The sequence below is a fragment of the Palaemon carinicauda genome, chromosome 15, assembly GCF_036898095.1.
Source record: "Palaemon carinicauda isolate YSFRI2023 chromosome 15, ASM3689809v2, whole genome shotgun sequence".
Lineage (NCBI taxonomy): Eukaryota > Metazoa > Arthropoda > Malacostraca > Decapoda > Palaemonidae > Palaemon > Palaemon carinicauda.
This window is the reverse complement of record NC_090739.1, coordinates 36,535,698-36,557,673: the sequence shown is the minus strand read 5'-3', so window position 1 is coordinate 36,557,673 and position 21,976 is coordinate 36,535,698. Positions and strand designations below refer to the sequence as shown.

The following is a 21,976-nucleotide window of genomic DNA, read 5'->3' as shown; positions in this document are numbered from 1 at the left end:
CAGGTAGGGTGGTAAGTGAGGCAGGTGTTACCGGCGCTGAGATTCCTATCCTCAGCCCCGCTCTTTCTTCTTCATCTGATCTCTCTTCTTTCCATGGTTTTTCTGGGGACCGTGATTCGTCTCATCGATCACACCCGGTTCCCCCCAAAGATAAGTCTACATCGAGAACTTTGCCAAAAGCTTGTAAGCCCCACAAGGCTTCCCATAGTTCCAAGTCTAATACAAACCCGTCATCTAAGGCTTCCGGCTCCTCCTCTAAGTCTCACGACCCGGGAGTACAACCCGCCACTTCTGCTCCTAGCCCGGGCCTTTCCGAATCAGCCATGCTTCGCATCGTGTCGGAGATGCAATCTAAGATTGTGTCGGAAATGCAGGCCAAGATGGACACGATGTTCTCTAACATTGGTCAGAGACTTGGAGCATTAGAACAAGGTGCTCCGGAGCGAGTTCAAAGCTCTCTCATCCCGGATGCCTCTAAGCTTCCGCCGTTTACCAAGAATAACCCTTGGCGCATGGCTCTTCATTCCCCATTCTCAGATGGGATGTTAACATTGGAAGGTCTTGGTACTCGTCCTCTAGAGGATTTTGAATTCTTTCCTCCTGGTCTCGCATTTCCATTTCATGGTTATGCCAGGCTTACCGAGGATGCTCTGGTTCGGCTGGATAAGGTCCCCAAAGAGACTGTCATTTTCCCGAAAGAACAAGCCCAATCTGTTTGGGCTAGGTTTCTGAATGATATTGGTTGCACCAATACCATGTTGACGCCTTATAAGAGTTCTTTCACAATGTTCTTAATGGACAAGAACACCGTGACTCCATGCGTCAATAAGGTTGCAGAGCTTGCTTTCCAATATGCTCTGGAGGAGAAGCCCTTGCCTCCCATCCGAGAGGTGGATCCGATCTCCCTCCTTCTTCCTTCAGGTATTGAGTGTTGGGACAATGTCCATACCACTTTTACTTCTGGCAAGCTAACAGCGGACTGTGCTTCAGTTATGTTTAGTGAACGGCTTCCCCGTCTCCCGGAATCTCTTATTAAACAGGAGTATGATTCCCGCCTACGTGTTGGTCGAACTTTGAACTTGGCCACATCTACGGAGTCGATAGCCTTAACTTATGATACTGAGAGTATCTTTAAGTCTCTCAATAAGGCTACTTTGCAGTCGTTATATTTCGATCTATATGACTTTGCTATTGCCAAACGTAGGTGCCGCAAACACGTCCTGGCTGAGGCGACTATTAGGCACGAGCCTAATAAACTTATCCGGTCCTCTTGCTGGGGTTCAAATCTCTTCCCTGAGGATCTTGTGGAGGAAGTCTTGGCAGAGGCTACTAGAGTCAATCAGAGCCTTAAAGCCCGTTGGGGTTTGACTCCTAAACGGAAATATGACCCTGCAAATTACCAAGCCCGGGGTAGGAAGAAGCTCCGCCCGTATACCTCCACCCAGTTCCGGCAACAGCAGAGTAGTTCGTCTGTTTTCCGTCAGCCTCTTCCTCCATCTCCTGCTGCTCCTGCACAGCCTTCCACCTCTCAGGCTCCTTCATCGGACGACTATGTCACCGTTCTGCTCCCTAAGAGCCAGCTTCCCGGTGCCTCCACCACCTCTCCAGCCTTTAACCAGTCTTATGAGGCTCAAGGCTCTTCCCAGAGTTATAGCAGAGGTAGAGGCTACCACCGTGGTTCAAACCAGAACAGAGGTAGAGGCAGATTCTTTCGCAAGGGAAAGAACTTCCGAGGCGGACGTGGAGGCAACTCCTCAAGCCAATACTGAGGTGCAGCGGGTAGGGGGGAGGCTTTATGCCTTCCGCAACAAATGGAGGTTCAGTCCCTGGGCTTTCAGTATCATCTCCAAGGGACTGGGGTGGAGTTGGATTCAAGGACCTCCACCTCCGAACAGATTTCATCAACATTCCACTCCGGACCTAGTCAAATTTGTCCAGGACCTGTTACAAAAGAACGCCATACAAGAAACGAAACACCTGAAGTTTCAGGGTCGGCTGTTCAGTGTCCCGAAGAAGGATTCGGACAAGAGAAGAGTGATTCTAGACCTATCCCTTCTCAACTTGTCCATTCAATGCGACAAGTTTCGAATGCTTACCGTCTCGCAGGTGCGGACCTTACTTCCCCGTGGGGCCGTCACCACCTCTATCGATCTTACAGACGCCTATTATCACGTCCCGATAGCGAGACATTTCCGTCCGTATCTAGGCTTCCGCCTAGGGGACAAAAGTTACTCCTTCAAGGTGATGCCTTTCGGGCTCAACATCGCCCCAAGGATCTTCACAAAGTTGGCAGAAGTCGCTGTTCAGGAACTCAGAAATTAAGGGATTCAAGTAGTAGCCTATCTGGACGACTGGCTCATTTGGTCAGACACCTCCCAAAATTGCCTAAAAGCCACTCACAGAGTCATCCAATACCTTCAATCTCTAGGCTTCCAGATCAACTTCAAGAAGTCCCGTCTTCTTCCGAAATCAAAGTTCCAATGGCTCGGCCTGCAATGGGATCTTATATCTCATACTCTGTGTCTTCCCAAACCCAAGAGGTTAGAGATTGCAAGGAACACCAAACGCTTTCTCAAAGACAAAGTAAGTTCCAGACGACTCCAAGAGAGGATCCTAGGGTCCCTTCAATTTGCCTCAGTGACGGATCTACTTCTGAAGGCAAAATTGAAAGATATCAATCGTGTCTGGCGTTCGAGGGCGAACCGGAAGCTCCGGGACAGGAAAGTCCGCCTTCCTCCCATTCTCCGGGAAAGACTTCTACCTTGGACAAGGGCCATCAATCTGTCAAAGTCAGTTCCCCTTCGATTTCCGCCTCCGAAGTTAATCATTCACACGGACGCATCCCTATCAGGTTGGGGAGGCTATTCTCAGCTCAGGAAAGTTCAAGGTCTTTGGTCTCCCTTATTCCGCCAATTTCACATCAATGTGCTGGAGGCCATGGCAGTTCTTCTAACCCTGAAACGTCTCGCTCCACCCAAGAGACAACACCTTCGTCTGGTTCTCGACAGCGAAGTGGTGGTCCGCTGCCTCAACAGAGGCGGATCAAAATCAGGGCCTCTGAACCATGTTCTAGTAGCCATATTCTCCCTAGCAGCCTCGAACCGTTGGCATCTTTCAGCTGTCCACCTGGCGGGAGTCCGGAACGTAGTGGCAGACGCCTTGTCCCGGACCTCCCCTCTAGAATCGGAATGGTCACTCGACCTAAAGTCATTCCGGTGGATTCTCTCTCGGGTTCCGGGTCTCCAAGTGAACCTCTTCGCCACGGAGTCCAACCACAAATTGAGAGTATATGTGGCTCCCAATCTAGACCCTCAGGCCTACGCCACAGACGCCATGTCACAGAATTGGGACATCTGGGAAAGGATTTATCTCTTTCCCCCGGTGAATCTTTTACTGAAAGTCCTAGACAAACTGAGATCCTTCAAGGGACGAGTAGCCTTGGTCGCACCCAACTGGCCCAAGAGCAATTGGTACCCTCTCCTGCGAGAGTTGAGACTACATCCTCACCCGATACCCAATCCGGTTCTGTCTCAGATAGTACAAACACGAGTTGTGTACGCTTTCTCAAACATTCAGAGCGCCCTAACTTTATGGACTTCATGAAGTTTGCGGCCATGCATGGTGCCAATATCGATCCTCAAAACACCCTGTTCCTAGAATCAGATAAACGGGATTCCACCATCCGCCAATATGATTCTGCGGTTAAAAAGTTGGCTAAATTTTTGATAGACTCAGACGTACACTGTATGAACTTGAACCTTACAGTCACTTTCTTTAGAACTTTATTAGAATCAGGTCTGGCAGCCAATACTATCACCACTATTAAATCTGCTTTGAAAAAGATCTTCCTAGTGGTTTTTAACATAGACTTAACCGACTCTTTGTTAGCTTCAATTCCGAAAGCCTGTGCCAGACTGAAACCGGTTACTCGTCCTACCCCGGTTACCTGGTTCCTTAACGATGTACTCAAATTGGCTTCTGATACCATTAACAGTTCTTGTGATTACATTCCCCTTCTCAGGAAAACACTTTTCCTGGTGAGCTTGGCTTCCGGGGCAAGAATTTCTGAACTGGCAGCTTTGTCAAGAGACCCGGGTCATATTGAGTTCCTTCCTTCGGGAGAGGTCCTTCTGTCACCTAACAAATTCTTTTTAGCTAAGAACGAAGACCCTCAGAACAGATGGTCCTCCTGGAAAATTGTTCCCCTCACGCAAGATCCGTCTCTGTGCCCTGTTACTACTCTTAGGTCTTATTTATCCCGGACCTCCTCTAACTCCTCGGGGCCTCTATTCGTTAGAGAACAAGGCGGTACCATTACCATTAAAGGGATCAGGCAACAAATCTTGTATTTTATTAAACAAGCTAGCCCTGACTCTTTTCCTCTTGCACATGATATCAGAGCGGTTGCTACTTCGGTGAACTTTTTTCACCACATGAATTTTACGGATCTTTCCAGGTATACAGGGTGGAAGTCACCCTCAGTGTTCAAGAAACACTACCTTAAACATTTGGAAGCCCTTAAATTTCCTACAGTAGCTGCAGGGAGCGTAGTTACCCCCAGGTAACTCATATGTTAATTCCTTGTTATTTTATCTCTCCCCCTTACCTGCCTCATTTATACCCTATTTGTATTCGTTGGTTTCGCACCTGATTACTATTATTACATTTGTAAATTTTTGACTCCTGAGTATCTGTATATATCATCACTCACGGCATTATTATACCTTACCTTTTTTGGTCAATTGTTCTACCAAGTGGATTTATGTTCTTTTTAAGATACCCTTATAGCTGTTTTTGGCACTCATCTCTGATTAAAGCAACTTGTATTTCCCTTATGTTTATGTTTTTCCTTTATTTTGCAAGTTTGGTGACATTTCTCTTGTATATATTCACTGGCCGGCACAGGTTCAAGCCCAGAAAAGGGATTTTGACGTAGGAAAAATCTATTTCTGGGCGAGGGACCTGTGCCGCCCAGTGAACCCTCCCAGCTCCTCTCCCTTGGAGTCCCCAAACTTTGGGTGCTAAGGAGTTGGGTTCTGAGCGGATGCAGAGTTGCTGGTGCCGAGTGAGGTTGAACGGCTCTCCTCTATTGGGGTCTTTGTCGTGGATGAATCTAAATAGTGCGGGACCTCTGGATTATACGCCCAATTTTATACCGACACCAATAGGTGAGCGAGCTAGTTAACCTAGCACTCCTTTACATTTTTTCTCTGGTATATTTAGCAGTAAATTACCTAAGAATAAGTGCTAATAGGAGCTTATTCACTGGGCGGCACAGGTCCCTCGCCCAGAAATAGATTTTTCCTACGTCAAAATCCCTTTATTGAACCAGTGCGATCAGGTAACTGGAAACTACACCTGGAAGTAATTCAAAAGATGCTACCCTATTTTCATACCAGTGGTAATTTCTTGTATGCAAAATCAGCTCACTTGTATCTACAAGACATGTTAGACTTGAAGGACTGCATAACCCCAAAGGAATATGAAAATTATGATCAAAAGGGTTATTTTACAATAAGGTCAGAAAAATTTTGGCTAGGCATCTGGTCTGACATGACCATTGAACATACTTTTATGTGTTTCATGAAGAGTTCTGGCGGACTGACCCAAGGTACAGGAATGTCAGACTCTGTGCTAACCAGATGGGTTCTTGGAATGCTATCAATTTGAAGATCATAAAGAGATAATTGGGGAGTACAGTATTGTGATGTTGCTTAAAATACATGAGAACAGCATATAGATGCCAGAAAGGCTCACATTTCAAGAGATAATGAAGAGCTCCAGCACTTTGTAGGGGGGTTCTTATCCCACCCACCATTTCTAGATTTTGATGGCATTATGTCAATAAGCAGAGGAGTAATGGGAGATACAGAAACAAATCCTCATAATGCTTATGGTGCAGGAGTAGTTTCAATGTTAATGTTGGTAGTAACTTTGTAAAAGTCAAGTTTGCACGGAGGAATAGAGTCAAACCCATAAGAGCTGCCATAACTGGAGTAAAAATACGAAATGCTACATGCCCAGTTGAACCTTAAATGTTATTAAGAAGGCTTGGATTTACCAAGAACTCACATGAACTACTCAAACTTAACTTTGAGTATGAAATACTGTAGCTCCATATCCCTTGTTCATTTTTTATGAAATGGGAATGCACAAAACCATGAAATCCATGATATATGAACTATTTGCTCCTTTTAGTGTCACAAGAATTGTTGGAGTTATGGTATTTTGTTAATGATGGAGGATTTCTGATGTATCAAGTTGATTGGCAAAATGTAGAGATGATTTCACAGCCATTCTAAAGAGATACACTGAATATGTAAAGAACTACAAGAGAAATGCCATGTTATATTTGATGGATATCCAAAAAATCTAGCAGACAAAAGTATAAAATGTGCTGAGCGTGCTCGGCGAATGATTTATTTTACCATAGACACAATGTTTGATGAAACAATGCCTGTAACAATTCAAACCAGGTTTCTTTCAAATTAGAGAAATAAGTGCTAGCTTATTACAATGCCCACCACTAGACTGATCAATGAGGGTTATACAGTAAAACAGGCTACTGAAGAGGTAGACAGAGTGATTGTTGCTACTGCTATTGAATATCTACCATGGCTGAATCAGTAACAATCGTACAAAAAGATTTAGACCTCTTAATCATCCTTACAGCCTTGGTTGGATCAAGGACAAATATATACATCTTAAATCCAGGCAAGCTGTACGTACCAACCTCTATGAAATTTAGGTCAGTCATCAAGGACAACATTCTCTTCTTACATGCATTTAATGGGTCTGACAATACTTTAGCCTTTTTTAGACAGGGAAAACTTAAGTTCATTTGGCTTTTGGAAAAACATGAACTAAGTCTTTAAAGAACCCTCTGCTGAATCTGAAGAGATTGCTGAAGCAGGAAAGAATTTCATTCTTCACTTATATGGGCATAAGGAATGTGAATCCCTTTCTGATTTGAGATATGTGCTATGCTCAATCATTCATTCAAAGTGAATTCAATTCGGCTTCTCTGCCTTTTACAGATGCAGCTGCTCGATTTCATTCCTTACGTACATATCACCAACTGCAGAAGAGGTTGGGAAATGACTTGTCTCCAATAAATTGGGGTTAGAATGCAACTACAAAAGGATTGATTCCAGTAACTATGGATAAAGACCCAGCTCCACCAGACCTGCTCAACATTGTCTCATGCAAATGTGCTTAAGGTTGCATGACTGCCACCTGTAGCAGTAGAAAGGCAGGATTAAAATTTTCTGTGATATGTGTTTTTTGAAAGGGGTTGTCATCTTTAAACTCTGACTTGATTGATGAAAGGACTGTGATGATCCCCTTGATGCCACATTTGGATACTCCTTGATGTCAGAGGGTGAAGAAACTCATAGAATGGAATAATCAAAATATATTATAGAAGGGCCAGCAACCCACTCCTAATGAAAAGCAAATACAGTTAAAAAGAATGTGAAAAAACCTCCTGGGGAGATTAGTTCATGGCCACCCAGCAAGGAAAGAGGGTGTCAGGCAAGAGATAGATAGATACATGCCAAGCTGTTATCTTATCTTACAACCATTACTTTCTTATGAAGAACAATGTAGTTCGCTATACTACCCATTACGAGAAAACCAATGCTATCCTGGAACTCAATCCATTTAATTGTGCAGAAAAAACTGGTAAAGCATTAAGTTGATAAATTTATAATTAGGGTGGATGGTTGGGTGCAAGGGTGGTAACCCTGCCAGTGAGCATTCACTGTCTCTCCTAAGACAGAAACAAAAAGAGGAAGGACACCCCTGAGACAAATTTTGGAGATTGGAGGCAGGCAAAAAAAAGTTGTAAACTTTTTTGTAGGCACAATAATGGTGCAATATATAAAAAATATACATAGAAGAGTAATTATAGAAAATTTTGCATGGATTATTTTATGCATTGACACATATTCTGGTAAAGTGAATCCCAAACGAGATATTTGCAAAAAAAACTTTTTCGCCGCCATTTTTCCAAGATGGCGGCCAAATCCGGGGCGGTAGAAGGGTGCAAAATTTATACGTTATTAAATACCCTATTACAAAGATAATGAAGTTTGTTCCAGCTTTCCATGAATTTCTTCCTTATTCAATCCCCTATTGACTGGCTTATAAGATCCTTTTCGTCCCTGAGAGGGGAGACAACAGAAGACCCAGTCATACTGCTGTTCATTCCAGACTTACATCTACATTTTACCATAGACAAGATACATCCTTGAGCCATGTAGGAGCAAGGGTTGTTACACAATTACTCAAGCAGCCACCACACGTCCAAGTACAAAGGTGTCAAGGGACTTGTGGGTATCCTCTCGCAAGTTGTAGGACGTGAAGGTGGTCTGCTTTTTCCAGACACTGGCCTTCAACACTTGGCCCACTGACAGGTTTCTCCCGAAGGCAAGAGTGGGACCAATATACCTGACTTAATGAGTTCTGGTCTTACCTTGTTAGTCGATGCGTACACTCTACGGATTGTCTCACAAAGCCAGAAAGTGTCCATCTTCCTTGATACCTCTTTGTTAGACTTCCCAGTGCTAATGAAAAGTCCCCAACACTCAGGCCCAAGATATTGTGTCCTTTTCAGATAGTACTGCAGAGCCCTCACAAGACAAAGAGCATCTCCTCTCGATCATCACCCGACACCTCCTGAAGAGAGGGGAGGAGGAAGGAGCTCAAACCTGGGATCATGCACTGCTGGGTTCTGGCCACAAAGTCAAACACAAAATTGAAGGAGACTATAAGAGACAGTCAAAGCTAAACCTAGCAGAAAGACAGTCTTGAGAGTAATCTCTGTCTGACAACTTTCTCAAAGGCTCGAACAGGGTACACTTAAGAGCCTGAAGAACTACAGTCAAGTCCTATTACAGGGGCCTGAGATCCGAGGGTGGGCAAGACTGCTCGAAGCTCCTCACGAGTAAACACAACTCCCAAGAAGTGGAGAGATGTTATACCCTTCAGTTGGAAGACAATACCCAAGATCGATTGGTAGCCTTTGACAGAGGCACCTCTAGGTGAAGAATGACGAGGAAATACGCAATATATGCTAGAGTAAGACCAGAGAATGTCCCTTCTACAGCAACAAGCCTAGATGATCCTCCTTCCCTTGCTGAATGGTAAGATATATTTATACTAATATAATTTTCCTTTAAACAATAACTTTTAAAAATTAAATAAGAACAGTAATATGGAATAACTTTTAAATTATATTCCAAATTTTTTCTTTTATTACTGTATGTACTGTATCCTGTACTAATCCATTTTTAATCTCGTTATCTTTGTGATGACTCGTCCGCTTAGATGTGCCGTGCTGTGCACTTACGTCCCTTCATCGTTCATTTCATCCATTGTTAACTGCATGGCAAATCCTCCATCCACCTCACCAACTGTGCCTTTTGGCAGAATATTTTTCGGTAAGTACTGTTACTGTTAAGAGTACTGTATACAGTAGTGTTATATTTTTGTAAATATACTGTACTTATGTACATTACAGTACTGTATATATTAATGATATGAAAAATATATTTTTAAGTACGGTACAGTATGTACATGATCATCTTCTACATACTGTTCCATACCGAACTTTATTATTTTCTGTACAGTATATAAAAATACTGTACCTGTACATAATTACTAATGGATATATTTTTTTTCCAAAGCTATGTTCATACACACTGCACATATTATAAATTTACCGGGTTACAGTATTGTAGATGTCGGATACCCTACAGTACTGCGTAAGACAAGACGCATCAGGAATTGCATCATGCTTCAAGATTGCAGCATAAAACTTCATACAAAAATTGTTATTGGTCGTTGTATAAAATACGTACACTTGGTTAATCTCAAATTGTAAATACATTGTACAGAACAATATTACAGTATTATGTATCATTGTTTATTAACTCCAAACTGTACTCTACAATATATAAATGTAGGCTATGTGTGTGGTGAGTTGTCAAATTTGTCAAGTCGTCAGAATGAAAACAGTGAACACTTATAGAACAGTTAAGCTGTACTGTAGTGATATTACTGTACATATATTACAGTAATATAAACTACAGTATCAGCGAGTGTTATACAGTACAGTATTACTAGATAGGAGCAACAGTGTTTAGTTGCTCTTTATGATGACTACTAGGTAAAATCATAGTTCCAATCAGGGAAACGACTATACTGTGGCTTTACCGTATCCAGTACGTAGTGTACACATGCAAATGTACGGTACACTTACTGACTTGTCGACATTTAATTACAAACTACTTATAATGTAAAAGAAAACAAACAAAAAACATATTAGGCAGTACTTATTATGTTAACAATCTGCACGTGGGCTATGGGCAATGAGGAGTAAGTAAGAATCAACAAAAGTTACTAATGAATGCAGCTTGGATAGTACTGGTTCGGCTGAGAGGAGTGTGGACTCGTGCTCCGTCCCTATGGTAACTCGAAGAGAGCCATTGGAAGAGGACTAGAGATCTTACAAGACATGTAAAAGGGGTAAAAACACCTCCATCAAGTAACCAGACACTCCAAAGGGTTGTATGCACCGATGTTTATTCCCAACATGGGATAACTCTCAGCATTCACATAAGGAGGGAGGTTCCTGGAACCAGAAATGTCTTACACGGGGAGAGAAACAAGGAGTTAGGCATTTGTAGATGCTATAGTTCAGAATTCCCTAGACTTCTACAATGATGTCTTCTACTCATTCTTCTTCCAAAGTGAAGACTCAATGACAATGAGTTAGGAGAGAAGGGAGAACTTAAAGTTCGTCTTCTACAGAGTTGTGAAGATCGATGACAACGCTCTCACAGAGATGAAATGACAATAGCACAGCCAAATAAACTTCCTTAGCACCTTCCTGGATTGGCAGTGGAAGAACCCTTCAGTTGACAGAGCGCCAACAATACCCAAGGAAAACCAACTTTCATAGGCTCATATTGTCATCATCTTAGTTGTAGGACACACACACACACACGAAAGATAAGACAGCAATAGACCTGCCGTCCAACAGGAACATGTATGTTGAATACCGGCAGGTAACACAGGAAACTAACATAAATACAATTATCAGGAACCACTGCATATCCTTGCTTCTTCCAGTAATGTACCACAGACATGACTGCAAAACCATTTAATCAAACTGAAAGAAAATACAAAAGATTAAAACAACCAGATGAGGACACCAAGAAGTATGTCAGTACTCTCTGGCAACTGAAGTCAAAGAGAAGGTAGCACTACCTATTGAGTGGGTGGAGCCTACAACCCCACCCAAAAGCTAGTGTTGGCTGATGTTTTTTACAGTAAACACAGTAATGAAAAACTTGAACTTCCTCACTCCTATTTTCCTGAGGCTAAACTAGTTAGTTTAGCTTTTCGATCTCATGAAATTAAAGCTCTGTTGATGGACCTTGATGCTTATGGGGGTGTAGACCCAAATGGTATTTTTCCTTTGTTTTTTATAGACTGCAGATTTCTTAGCTCCAAAGTTATCTGTTATTTTGCACAAGTTAGCAAGAAGAGGAGCTTTTAGCACTTGTTGGAGAATTGGTAATGTTACTCCTCTATGTAAATATCTAAAGTTTTTGAACGTCTTCTGGCAAAACGTCTTAATAGGTTTGCTGAAGGTAATCATCTATTCCCTAGTTTGCAATTTGGTTTCGTAAAGGCCTTGGAGCATGTGATGCCCTTCTTACAATCTACAATGGTGTACAGAAATCCCTTGATTGTGGTCAGGAAGTTCGTATGATTGGTCTTGATTTTAGTGCTGCCTTTGACAGTGTTAATCATGAGGCCCTTGTTTTCAAACTCAAACAGTTGGGAGTAGGTGGGTTGTTTCTTAGCATTATTATTGAATTTTTAAGTAATAGATCTCAAAGAGTTGTTGTTGATGGGCACCATAGTGAGTATAGGAATGTGATATCTGGTGTTCCACAGGGTAGTGTTCTTGGCCCATTACTTTTCATACTACTGTATATACACATGACAAGTGGTTTGGCCTAGAAAACAAGCTTGTTGCGTATGCAGATGATGCTACTCTCTTTGCATCAATTACATCCCCTGAATGTCGATCTGGGGTTGATGAATCCCTTAATAGAGATCTAACTAAAATTAGTGCATGGTGCAAATTATGAGGTATGGAGTTGAATCCTAACAAAACTCAAAGTATGATTGTAAGTAGGTCAAGGACGGTGGCTCCTCAACATCCAGATCTTAGTATTGATAATGTTTCTTCAACTTTGTATGACTCTTTTAAAATTTTAGGTGTGATTCTCGACAGCAAATTTACTTTTGAGAAATGCATTAGGTCTGTGTCTTCTTCAATTGCACAAAAAATTGGGTTATTGAGAAAGTCTTACAAGATTTTTGGTGATCAATCTATTCTGAAGAAGTGTTTTAATTCTTTCATTCTACCTTGTTTTGAGTATTGTTCTCCTGTCTGGTCTTCAGCTGCTGATTCTCATCTTAATTTGTTGGACAGAAACTTACGGTCTATTGAATTTCTTATTCCTGATCTAGATATTAATCTTTGGAACCGTCGTTCAATTAGTTCATTATGCATGTTGCATAAGATTTTTCATAACTCTGACCATCCTTTACATTCAGATCTCCCTGGAAAATTCTATCCTGTTTGTATTACTAGGCAGGCAGTAATTCTAATAGCCAGGCCTTCTCCCTCATGGGGCTCAATACTATACAGTATTCTAGAAGTTTTATTCCAGCTGTTACCAAGTTGTGGAATGATCTTCCTAATCGGGTAGTTGAATCCGTAGAACTTCAAAAGTTCAAAGTTGCAGCAAATGTTTCTATTTCGACCAGGCTGACATGAGTCTCTCTATAGTTTATGTATGACATATCTGTTTTGACGTTAATAGTTTATATATGACATATCTGTTTTGACGTTACTGTTTTTAGAATGATTTATTGTTAATTTGTTCTCATCATTTATTTATTTCCTAATTTCCTTTCCTCACTGGGACATTTTCTCTATTGGAGCCCTTGGGCTTATAGCATCTTGCTTTTCCAACTAGGGTTGTAGTTTGGCTAGTAATAATAATAATAATAATAATAATAATAATAATAATAATAATAATAATAATAGTAATAATAATAATAAAAATAATAATAATAATAATAAAAATAATAATAATAATAATAATAATAATAATAGTTATGTTTACCTCGTCATAAAGCTCAAGGGCAGTTTCCAGCTTCGATGAAGTCATACTCGAACTAAAGGATGAAGCTTTGTATTATGTAAAGAACAAATGTAGTTTGTCCAGTGTTATACAATGTGTAGAGAAAGATAGTGCGTGACTATATAGTAATTAGAAAAAGGATTGGATTTATTAAACAAGGAAGCATGCTCTGGCACTGGATAACTAGAGATAGGAGCTCTATATTTCTCCAGCAGTAGTATCTCATCAGAAAATTGGTGCCTTAACCAGCTAACAACTCTTAATGCTGAATGAGTATAATAAAAACAAATTACGTACTGTGTCTAGGATACCTTCAACTTTGTCTTACCCATGGTTTTGACTAGAATATACAAGAAGGAATCTCAGAATGTTAAAAGATCCAAAACCTAAGTGAATATGACTCATGGTGGAATTGACATGTATTTGCTCATATGTACCTAGCCCTATACTTCTTAACATTTCTTTATGTTCAGACTACACATTAAAGGAATACTTATGAAGGCTATGTACATAGGAAAAATTCAGAGGTAAATTTCTGGATTACTCATTAAAAATGTTATAGTATGAGTTAATGGAACAAGGTACACATCCCATTAGTATTCACACATATATGTGTTTCTTAAAAGATACAGGTTACAGACCTTGCTTTGTAAAATTCGATTCATCCTCATAGAATTCTCTGCACTGTATGATTCAGGGAAACATTTCTTAGGCATAACACCATACCTGAAAAGTATTTAGAATTAATCTAAAGTAATTAGCCCCAGGAAATATAAAATCCCTATAATATGGTACTATTATTTACTTGATTATAATCACAATATCGCCATGTATACTGCAGTGAGGATACTCTTGGGTTAGTGTTAATGGCAGCTTCAACATACAATAATTCCCTTAGGTGGCTTACAACTCTTAAAAGGATTCTGCACAAATTACACTATTAAATTGTAGTGTAACATGAGTAAAACATTTGCCAAGTTGAGTCATTATAGTTATACTTGAGTAAAACAGGACCAAGGATCATATAATTGAACTTGAGTACAATAATAAGTTACAAAACTTTAAATAGTTTCATTCTTTATATACACAAATACTTAACTCTTACTTAGGCCTTAATATAAAATTCAGAAAACCCAAGTGACAAATTCTTTTTTCAAACAAGTACACCCATAGTTAAAAGATGATAAAACACACATTCTTATGTCTGCAGTCTAGCGAAATATACCACTTAGATGCAATGGGTGGAAATGAATAAAAAAGAAAAGTTGTCTTCATAACATGAACAATTTCTAGAAGGGCATTATAATGAAACTTGTAACAAGGTTAAGTAACAGATTAGTCTGATACAAGTCGCAATGTCTTTGAGGCATGAAAGGCTTAGAGACTAAATGAAATTAAAATTAGGAATCATTCATCATGATACTGTAGTGATAACTATGTAACGACTTATCCACAATGAAAAGGGTGAATTTATAAGTTCATAAGCTAGCTTCATCCGAAGATTTCAGAAGCACCTAATTTACACATCATAGTTTTCAACTGCCAAATTAGTGTTGTACGTATGCAGGGGCTCATGGACAAAAGGCATTGCCTATGTGATGTAAGGTCCAGGATAATAGTGATATGACAAATTTGGAAATAATTTGTATTTTTCCTAACGATACAATCCTTTAGCTATTTATAGGGGTATTACTTTCAGCAAAGCTGAAAGGACGAGCCATTAAAATTTTAGTGAGGGTTAACTACCCATCATGCTAGTTAGCAGGGGGTAGCTAGCTACACCTCTCACTCACACATGTGACTGTGCTTCCCTTTACTTGGAGGTAGGACTTCAATGGGGGCAGGGTTGACGGGTAAGTTTGTATAAATAGCTAAAGGTTTGTACCAATAAGAAAAATACAAATTATTTCCAAATTTGTAATTTATTCCATAACTGGAATACAAACTTACGCTATTTATAAGGTTATGACTCACCCATTAGGAGGGCGAATGTTCCTGCCAGTCTGGCTTTTAGGCTTTACCCAAGGATTCCCTTTTATGTGTATAAGCACTTAAAAGAGGAAACCTTGATACCTCGCTAATCATGCTATGCATGTTCTGCAGCCTACGCAAGCTGTGTGTTGAGATACTAGTACTGTGACTGTCAAGGTAAGATCTCTTCTGAGTCATAGGAATTGTCTGAGGTCACCAAGATATACGCAACACCACCTCACCAGGGTATGGGGACGCAACAGTATTGACACAAAACTAGATTACACAAGGGAACAATGGTTTACCTGCAGAGGTCAAGGTCAGCTGTGCAGAGGACCCACGATGCTGATTTTCACAAGAGAGGGGAGGATGAAGACAAGAAAGAGCCTGGTCATTGTTCTTCATTCACTCAGACTAAAACCAGGTAAAAGATGCCCTCAATCTCCTGCTACTTGTCGATAAAGGAGCTTGAGGCATTAAACCAGTTGTTGTGCAGCCACTACAGGACCAATAGAGAATGTATCGTGTCTCCTGTGATGTACGCCTTGCAGGTAGTGGGTGGTGAAGGTCATTTGACACTTCCACACACCTGCTTGTAGGACCTTCGTCACAAAGTAGTTACAATTGAACACCAGGAACGTAGCAATGCCCCTGATGTTGAGTGCTCTGGGCGACATGTCGGAGGAGGATTTGGATTCAGTACGAGGCCTATGACCTTGAAAATCCAGGCAGAGATGGTGCTCTTTGTGACCCTCCTCTTGACCTTGCCTGTGCTGATGAAGAGTGATGACACTCGGGGTGAGCTCTCGTAGGTGAGCGCTGACGCGCAGGTGAGCGCTGGCGCGCAGGTGAGCGCTGACGCACAGGAGACCGCTGGCGCACTCTCAACTGGAACTGGAGCGCGCTGGCGCGTAGGAGATCGATGGCGCGTGGGGGATACCTGGCGCGTAAGGGACTTAGTCTCTAGGAGAGAAAGTCCCTTGTGCCCCGAAGGGACCGATACCCACCTGAAAACGGGATGCGTGGGCGCCCACAGCGCATCAGCAGCCAGGAACGGCGACGGCAGGTCAGCAGGTCTAGCGGGAGGAAGGTCGGTGCGTCCTTTGCAAGGACGACCTTCCACCGAAGGAGATCGCGAACAATCTGCAGAGAGGTCCACGGATGTAGCTGGCAGGGTCGGTGATCGACGACGAGGTTCCTCTGTGGCGGACTGCGGGGATGACGAGCCGAAGAGGTGCCTCCTTACGCCCTTGTGGGGCGAGGGAAGGCCTCTACGGCGAAGAGGATGGCGTGCTTTGCACCTTATACGCCCTCTGGGGGGCCGTAGGATCAGCAAGCTGACCAGCAGTCCTCCGAAGAGGAGTCTCTGTCAGTGAACTCCTCCGAGGGGGCGAATCACCTGCAGGAGAGACCGTTGGACTTGGCTCCTCCCTCAAAGGATGTTCGGAGGGGGGAACTAACCCTTCAGCTACATCAGGAGCAGAGGTTTGACCTAACTCGTCAGAAGCCTCTGCCACAACAACGTCGATGATAGACAGAGGATCGACCTCTGCTAAAGTCGGCGACTGTTTAACAGCTGCTCCTAACTTGATCATGTCAAACAGGGCTTCCTTGGAGGGCGAACCCTGAAGCCCCAAGGAAGCCCAAAGCTGCAACAAATCATGGTTAGTCACATTAACATTGACATCAGAATTAATATCCTCCCCCGGGGGAGGAGGAGGAGCTGCCTCGCTATGGGAGGCAACTCCCTCTCCCAAACCCCGAGATCGGTCAACAGAACTGAGGCCTACGCTACCACTCGACAGTTTCTCGGAAGAAACCGATCGAGTGGGAGCTCTTAGAAGGAGAAATATCCCTTTTGGACTTCTTATGCCGGTGCCGGGAAAACCTCTCCCACTGGGAGGTAGACCACTCCCCACACTCACCACATACGTTATCTCTATCACACCCTTGGCCCCTACAAAAAGGACCTAAGGGCGGTCAGGTAAACCGGGACACTTCCGCATCACAGAGGCCAACTTCACAAACACTCAGTAGAAAAGAAAAAGCAAACAAAAGATCAGTCAAAATGGCTGTCAGTAAGGCGAGGGTGACAGAGGACATGTTCGTCTAGCACCCGAGCCGATAGCAAAATGAGCTCAGCACAGGTGTGTGTGAGGGGGGGGGGGGTAAGCAAGCTTCCCTCCCTACCCCCGCTAACTAGCGGTGGGGTAGTAAACCCTCGTTAAAGTTCTAATGGCTCGTCATTTCAGCTACGCCGAAAGTAATTACCCATATTAAATAGCGTGGTTTGTATTTCAGTTACGGAACAGACTTTTTAGCGAGGTATAACTACCCATGCTAATTATTAAGGGGGTGTAGTAGAGGGTAGACTAGCCACCACACTCCCACACACTGGTATAGAGTCATCAATTTTTATTTGCACACAGGACTTTTCCCGGGGGTTAGGTATTTGTAAAGAGCTCAAAGTTTATAGAGTTAGGCAAAATACAAATTACTTCCAAATTTGTCATTTTTCCCTACACAAATACAATCCCTTCGTTCTTTACAGTGGAGACTTACCCTTAGGTGGGTGGAAGTCCTAAAATTAACTGGCTGGTTCCTGTCCCAGGGTGTTATTCTGTGCTTCACACAAGCTTAATAGATACACCCTGACAACTTTCTAACTCTAAGAATACGTGAGAGATTTAACAGCCTGGGCAATCAAGTGAATGTGTGAGAACTCAGCAATGTGATGACCCAGTTAGGTAATATTTGGAGCTAAATTCCATACTCAACATAGATATTGACCAATTCCACCTTGCAGGGAGATCAGGGACATAAATACAGTATATAAACATATATCAGGTTACATAAGAGACGATGGTACCAAACTGCAGTTAGAAGAGGTCAGCTTGCAAAGTTCCTCAGTTGCTCAACCCCAAGAGAGGGGAGGATGAAAGAAGAAAAGGCCAGTCACTTGCATATTCATTCTAGTCTCATAACTGGCAACATCTGCCCTCAACCAACTGCTACTTGTCCTACAAGGGAGCTGAGGTGCTTTCAATCACGTTTTGTGCAGCCACCACAGGACCCAAGGAGAGTGTCTAGGTTCCTATGGAATACGTCTTGCAGGTAGTGGGCTGTGTAGGTCGTTTGATGCTTCCACACCCCACCATGCAATACCTGCGCCACAGAGGTTTTTTTTTAATGCCAGGGAAGTGCTTATGCCCCTGACATCATGAGCACTGTCTTCGAGTCTGAAACAAGAGTTATCTTTATCACTTGCCTAATCCAGCCAGATACAGTAGTATTGCGTGCATTTTCCTTTTGACAATGCCTGTGCTGACGAAAAGTCTAATAGTCTGGGGGTCAGCCCCTGTGGTTCTTTTGAGATAAAACTTGAGTTCCCTAATAGGACATAATAGCAACTGATCTGGATCATCTATTACAGAACGTAGACTCTCAATCCGGAAGGGCCCGAATCTAGGATCCACTACAGCTGGATTTTGAGTCTTATATTAAATCAGGGACGAAGCCGAGTGTCCTCTGCCCCCATCCACTTGAATGGGTAACGTTGTATGCTAGACCATGTAGCTAACCGACACTCTTTGCCAAGGCCAGGGTTAGGAGAAAAAACTGTCTTGAGGGTCAAGTCATGATCTGACGACTAACGTAATGGTCCATAAGGTGATCTTTCAGGGCTATAGTACATGTACTATATTCCATAAAAGAGGTCTAACTTCCATATAAGGGCAGGAACACTCAAAATTTCATATGAGGAGACAATTCCATTGAGGAGAAAATGTTAACTCCTTTCTATCTAAAGGCGAGGCTCAAGGCTGAGCAATAGCCTTTTACTGACGAGATCGAGCAAAGTTTTTCCTCCCAGAGGTATAAAGAAACCACTATCACAGGGATAGTGGCTTCAAGGGGAGCGATACCCCTTCCACGACACCAACCACAAAAGATAGACGACTTTGCCAGATATAAGGTGGCTGAAGGGTCCCAGAGGTATCCAGACATACTTTTTGCAACTGGTTGTAAAAAGTCTCTCTTTGGGAGGAGATGCTGGATAACCTCGAGACGAGAAGTAGTAGCAAAGCTTCAGCTTTGTGGAATATCTTTGCAAGTGGATGTTTGAGTAGCTCGGGAAAAGGTACAGTAATAGCTCTCGGAACTTCTGTGAGCAGATGTATATCTAGGAACCATTCTGCATGCTCCCACATCAGAGCTATGAGGGTCATCGAGAGATCTTTCAATGCCCTTTCCTTGTTTATGAAGTCTTACTAGGCAAAATGGGGGAAACGCATAAATGCTCAACCTGCCCCATGGATGTTGGAAGACATCTTGCCAGATGGCCTGGGAATCTGGTATAGGAGGTCAAGTTCATTGTCCTTTCCCTCTGCAGGAACCTGATCCAGTTACACTAAGGAGTTAATTTTTCTAATACAGGAAAGAACCTGAAGGAAGACCTGGTCCGAGTCTCTCTGCTCCAAGGGAAAGATCTTAGTTCTGGCGGACGCTGGTAACATACTCTCCGAATGTTTTGATCCGTCGTCAAACAGGTCTTCCACACCCGAACTCACATCCATAGGGGCTCAGGGTGGGTCAGGGACATTAACAGAATGACTCGTCAAGGAACAAGGCCTAGGGGGAAGGCCGCAGCTTTTTGGTCTTGTAGTTGCAGATTTGTGGATGGAAGGACCGGCTGAAGAATTGACGGCTCTGCCCTCGAGCGGTAAGTTCTTCGGTATGGTTTCCAGATCCCTTCTTTGCCATGGTTGGCTGGAGAAACCCTCGAGTAGAAAAGGAGCTTTCCTCTGTGTCGTTTCCTAAGCTGATGAGCTTCTGGAGCTACAAAAGGAGGTACCGATGTCTGTGTAGGATCCGAAGGTGTTGGTTGACCCAGTTATATTGGAGAAAACCGATAAGAGTCCGTCAATGAAATCTCCCTTGGAGTTCTCGAGCCTCTGCTTGTCCTTGGGACTAGGTGGTCTCCTGCAGGCGGGGTGATAGACAACATCTCCTCTTCCTTTGCTGGTTGATTGGGTCAATCCCAAGACTATGTTACAGCCTAGCATCCTTCGGAAGAGAGCTGTAGCAAGATGTCAGTCGTAGGGGTCCCTGTTCTTTCAGAGAGCACTGCTACACCGTGCCTAGAAGAGGGCTTGTGGACCTAGGAGACCTCAAAACCTCAAGAGGAATAGAGGGAGTACCCAGAAAAGGAGCTGTTGGAGGCTCACGAGTCACCTTTGAGAATTCCTGCCATACTGCTGATACCAGGTCCGAAAACCAAGTGTCCTTCGAAAAAGATCAAGCTTCAGGAAGAATCATCTGAGGAAGCTTTCTTGCCTTCGACGGTGTCCCAAGACAAGGTGTAAGTTGGCTGGCTGAGCTCATCCTACGTATTCCCTTCCTTAGGTTTGGGCGATTGAGTTGCTTTCAGCTCGTTGTTCGGTTGTGTCATCAATTGACGAGTTGAACACTGACGAGGCGAACGTTGACGAGGCAAACGTTGACAAGGTGAACGTTTTTGGCAGGGCAAACTTTTCTGGTGAGGTGAACGCTAGCGAGGCACACACTGGTGCAGCGAGCTCTGGTGTGGTGAACATTCCCTAGATGGTCGATGTTGAGGAGATCGCTGGTGAGGCGAACACTGTCGAGTAGTGTTAGTGAGGTGAACGCTGTCGAGTAGTGTTGGCAAAGAGAATGCTGTCGAGTAATGGCGAGTTGAACGCTGACAAGGTGAACATGTGCTAGGAGAGCACTGGTGAAGCGAACGCTGGTGAGGGGAGCGCTGGCAGGGAGACCTGTCTAGATGAATGCTGACGAGGTGAATGACAGCGAGGTGAGCGATAGCGAGGCAACTGTAGATGCCTGCTAACTGTCTGTGAGCGATCAAGTAACCTCGTTGACTGCGCACAGCGACACAGACAGAAAGTGCGCAATACCGAGGCTGAAAGTTTGAGAGAAGGTGAGTATGGTCATGCAAACTTGCTTCTCTGGATGAGCGAGGAAACTGGAGATGTGTTTAAACTCTCACCAAGCAGAAGAGTTTGCCTGACACCCTCGCTAAGACTAGGTGGATAGGAGTGCTCCCCAGCGAGGCAAGAACTTGTGGCTGTTCCTTCACAATGAGATAAACTAGACATTGTGAACTGGTTCGCATTGATGTAAATGCAGAACAGTGGGTTCTACTTTGTAAGAGGCAAGAACCTTAGGCGCTGCTTTTGAAGAAGTAGGCTTAGTAGAATGGTAAACGTTTTGCTGTGTCCTGTGGACACGACGGCAAGGGACAGGAGCTGTACACTGCCGTCGAACCTTATCTTGCTCTGACAAGTTATGCTCCAAAGAGCTAGTTGGCGGAATTGAAGTCTCGTACTCACTTGAGGAATCCCCTGGGAGAAAACCATTCAGGAGAGGGGCATCATACTCATTAACATGACGGGCAATCATCGGCTGAAGGATGTGCTCATGGAAGCAAACTTTGCATATCCTCAGCCTGCTGATAAGACCCAGGCTGAGGGCGGGCATCCTAAGCAACGGGCTGTGAAACTTGGCCACAACCAGTTTCTGGATTCACCCCAAAGGGATCCCCCAAGGGGTACTTATCAGCCACTGCTCTCATATAACTACCAAAGTAGCAGGAAGGAGATGAGACTACTGTAGGCAAAGACACGGGAGGTTCCTTAGACCTACAGCCTTCGGAATCTCTAAAGACAGACCAAAGTCTTCCTTTGTGGAGGTAGGTGTGCACTCCCGCTGTATCCCTGCCCGCAGATCCTTAATAA

General features: G+C 43.2%; 1 protein-coding gene across 1 annotated transcript in view; it reads right to left on the bottom strand.

The window, feature by feature from the left end:
* Positions 1-21,976, bottom strand: part of LOC137654557 (bleomycin hydrolase) — a 188,669-nt gene that overhangs the window by 70,502 nt on the left and 96,191 nt on the right. Inside the window, exon 6 of the mRNA XM_068388286.1 lies at positions 13,874-13,958. Coding sequence (XP_068244387.1) covers positions 13,874-13,958 — 85 coding nt within the window. The remainder of the gene's footprint in view (positions 1-13,873; positions 13,959-21,976) is intronic.